Below are 3,998 nucleotides of genomic sequence, written 5' to 3'. Positions count from 1 at the left end.
TAAGAGTTTGAGGTTGTTACAAGCTTTGACGCCACAGCACTCTATAGACCAAGGGTGACAAAGATTGCCACACACACACAAAAAAAAAAAATAGGAAAGACCCACGGATGAGATAGGAGAAGACTCTTAAGACTGTCAACAAAAATGAAAGGTGCATTTAAAAGAAAATACCAAGAGTCCTACCTAAATTATTAATTAAAAATAGCAAGAGTCCTACCTAAATTACTGGAACATGTGATTCATATTCTCCAAGCCCACTTTGTATAATATCTGGCAACTGGCTATCCAACAAAGTTATTAAATCATCGAAACTGCTTCACCACATGCAGACCAAACACCCTGCATTAAGCCTTTAGAGCTTTTCAAAAGAAAATAACATGAACAAGAGGAACAGATGCAATTACTGAAGGCCACCACTTAATCAAATGTGTCTGCACTAAGAGTATCCTTCTTAGTGGCTCAAAGCATTGATAAAGCTAAGGAGCACTTTACTATCAGCCAAAAGTTGATCCTGCCTGCTTCTAAGGATGCCAGTTAAAAAGGCGGCAAGTGTTCCTCTTTTAGCTAGGACCGTAACTAGACAAACTAATGAAATAGCAGAGGATACTGAGGCACAATTGTTAGAGAGAATTAATGAGTTACTGTGGAATGAAATCTAGGTTGTCGAGTCTACTGATGCTGACAACAAAGCGACAATACTTACTTTTCTGTGACATATTTTTTCAGAAAGATGTGCATGAGGATATGTTATGTGCCCTTTTGTTGCCAACCAATACCACAGCTATAAAACCATTCAAGTTAGTGAATGATTACATATCAGGAAAAGTGAACTGGTCATTCTGTGTCAGTATATGCACATATAGACCAGCTGCCATGACTAGACGGCTTTCTAGTTTCACTACTTGTGTCAAGGAGGTAGCTTCTGAATATGAGTATATACCCTGTATCATTGACAGAAAAATTCTGTCCAAAAAATGTCCAAGATGTGATTAAAATTATCAACCACATTAAAAGACACACCCTTAACTCATGTCTATTCACTTAGTTCTGAGAGGAAATGGACACAACTTCAACGCACACTTGTATTCTCTTATACAGAAGTAAAATGGTTTTCTAAAGTTAGATCACTGGCCAGAGTTTTTGAGTTAGAAGAGATGCTCCAGAGATTTCTTTTAGAACAATAGTCACCCCATGATTGCATTAATGTATACAGTTGTGATTTAATTAAAAAAAAATAGAAAAATAGTCACCACTGGCAGCACATTTAAGTGAGAGAGAATAGGTCTCAGAACTTGTTTACTTACATGACACACCAATCTGCTTAGCCAGGTGTGGTGGCTCACCACTTGTATTCCTTGCACTCTGGGAGGCCAAGGCAGGAAGATAACTTGAGCTCAGGAGTTCAAGACCAGATTAAACAAGAGAAAGACCCCATCCCTACTAAAAATAGAAAAAATTAGCCAGCTACTCTGGAGGCTGACACAGGAGTATCACTTGAACCCAAGGAGTTTGAGATTGCTGCGAAATAAGCTGATGCTATGACCCTCTAGCCTCGGTGACAGAGTAAGACTGTCTCAAAAAAATAAAACAAACAAGCAAACCTGTTCAATGAACTCAACTGCCAGTTCAGGGTAGAACAACACCTATTTTCAAGTCAACAGATAAACTCGACTGCATTCAAAGCCAAATGGGAATTACGGGGACAACAAGTGACCATTGAGATTTTTGACATGTTTCAAACAGTAGCAGAGATTTTGAAAGACATGAGCTAGGGCCTTCTTTCTCCCAGATGGTGCATGATTGCCTATCTCAGCTTTTAAACAAATTTGAGCATTATTTCCCAAGCATAAAAAAAATCCCAAGCTTGGAAGGAACAGATCTGTGACCCATTATAAATAAGCCAGGTGAATCAAATTTGTCTGTGCTAGGAGAGGATCAATTTCTTGAGATCATAAATGACAGCGATCTTAAAATGATGTGTGAGGCAGGGTTTTCTGCAGTGACAGCAACCAAAATTAGAGTATAGTCTAAAATAATCCTGAAACCATGATTCCTCCCTAGGCCCCACTCCATGGAAAAACTGTCTTCTGTGAAACCAACCCTGCTGACAAAAAGGTTGGGGATGATACTTTACTCAATCCAAAAACTACACATTGAGATATAAATAATATCTCAGTTATGAGTTGAAAAGCAGTTAACTTATGGTGGTAAATAACTTTATGTATATACTTATTTTTTTGAGACAGTTTCACTCAAGCACCTTGGGAGAGTGCCATGTCATCATCATAGCTCACAGCAACCTCAAGTCTCTTGGGTTCAAGTGATCCTCTTGTCTCAGCCTCTCCAGTAGCTAGGACTATAGGCGCCCACCATGATCTGACTAGTTTTTCTATTCCTAGTTTCTCTACTAAAGAGATGGGGTCTCGCTTTGCTCATAGCTGGTCTCAAACTTGTGAGCCCGAGCAGTCCACCCACTCTGGCCTTCCAGAGTGCTAGGATTACAGGCATGAGCCACTGCACCCAGCTAAGTAAATAACTTTAAATAAAATTAACTTAGTGAGGTTGCTGTGAGCTGTGACACCATGGCACTCTACCCAGAGTGACAGCTTGAGACTTTGTCTCAAAAAAAAAAATTAACTTTAGGTATCTACCCAAGAAAAATAAAAATCTATGTCCATATAGAATTGCAGGTGAATGTCCATACTAGCATTATTCATAATACCTCCCAAAATAGAAATAACCAAATGTACACCAACTGATGAATGGCTAAACAAAATGTGGTATATCCCTATAATATTACTCAGCAACAAAAAGGAATAAAGTACTGGCCGGGTGCAGTGGCTCACACCTATAATCCTAGCACTCTGGGAAGATGAGATGAGAAGATAACTTGAGTTCGAGTAAGAGCAAGACCCCGTCTCTACTAAAAATAGAAAAATGAGCCAGGCATTGTTATGGTTGATGCCATGGCATTCTCTCTCAAAAAAAAAAAAAAAGAAAAAGAAAAAGAGAAAGAAAAAAGAATGAAGTATGGATACATGCTACAACATGAAGGAGCCTCAAAAATATAGCTAATTGGCAGAACGCATGTTATTACTATGTGATTCTATTTACATAAAATGTGCAAAAAAGGCAAATCTATAGAAAATCTACAAAAAGTAGATTAGTGATTGCCTGGGTCAGAACATTGGGAATGACTGCAAATGGGCATGAGATTGCTTTCTAGGATGATAGAAATGTTTTATAATTAGATTGGTGTGGAGGCTGTACAAGTCTATAAATATTCATGTGTACTTAAAGCAAGAGAATTTTATGGTATGAAAATTATAACCCAATAGAGCCATTAAAAAGTATGCGTGAACACACATGCATGTATACACATAAGAACCTATAAAAAAATTTAAAGTTTGGTATTCTTCATGAATGGCAATAATTTTTATTTTTATTCTTTTTGAGACAGAGTCTCAAACTGTCAACCTGGGTAAAGTGCCATGGTATCATCACACCTCACAGCAACCTCTAACTCTTGGGCTTAAGCGATCCTCTTGCCTCAGATTTTCTGTTTTTAGTAGAGCCTGGGGTCTCACTCTTGCTCAGGCTGGTCTTGAACTTGTGAGCTCAAGCAATCCACCCACCTTGGCCTCCCAAAGTGCTAGGATTACAGGTGTGAGCCATCATCCATGACTGGCCTACCAATGATTTTTATTTAGATTTTAAGTTTTTTATATCGGCCCTAAAGTATATAAAAAAATAAAATAATATGCTCTCTCGAGCTCATTTACAGAAATGTTAGTCCAAATGAAAAAAAAAAAAAAAACAAAGAGTATCTGATCCAGGATACCTTGTCACTTAGAGGTGGACGATTCATTGGACTAATTCCTTTTCGAATTCCAGTTGCTTTCCTAGCTGCAAGGCCGGTGATAACTCCATAAGGACGTCTCTTTCCAGGCATTATTCTTCCTCTACGGCTCAGACTAGTCTTACCAAAACCTACGGGA

The 3,998-nt window shown here is 38.4% G+C and overlaps 1 protein-coding gene across 1 annotated transcript in view; it reads right to left on the bottom strand.

Annotated features, from left to right (window-relative positions):
- The window catches only part of FYTTD1 (forty-two-three domain containing 1), a 32,666-nt gene that overhangs the window by 15,890 nt on the left and 12,778 nt on the right, over positions 1 to 3,998 (bottom strand). Inside the window, exon 3 of the mRNA XM_023509010.1 lies at positions 3,783 to 3,990. Within this exon, the coding sequence (XP_023364778.1) occupies positions 3,783 to 3,990 (208 nt within the window). The remainder of the gene's footprint in view (positions 1 to 3,782; positions 3,991 to 3,998) is intronic.

Source organism: Otolemur garnettii, unplaced genomic scaffold, assembly GCF_000181295.1.
Source record: "Otolemur garnettii isolate 467f Iridium unplaced genomic scaffold, OtoGar3 scaffold00310, whole genome shotgun sequence".
NCBI classification, from domain to species: domain Eukaryota; kingdom Metazoa; phylum Chordata; class Mammalia; order Primates; family Galagidae; genus Otolemur; species Otolemur garnettii.
The sequence above is the reverse complement of the archived record's forward strand: the minus strand, read 5'-3'. Positions and strand labels throughout refer to the sequence as shown.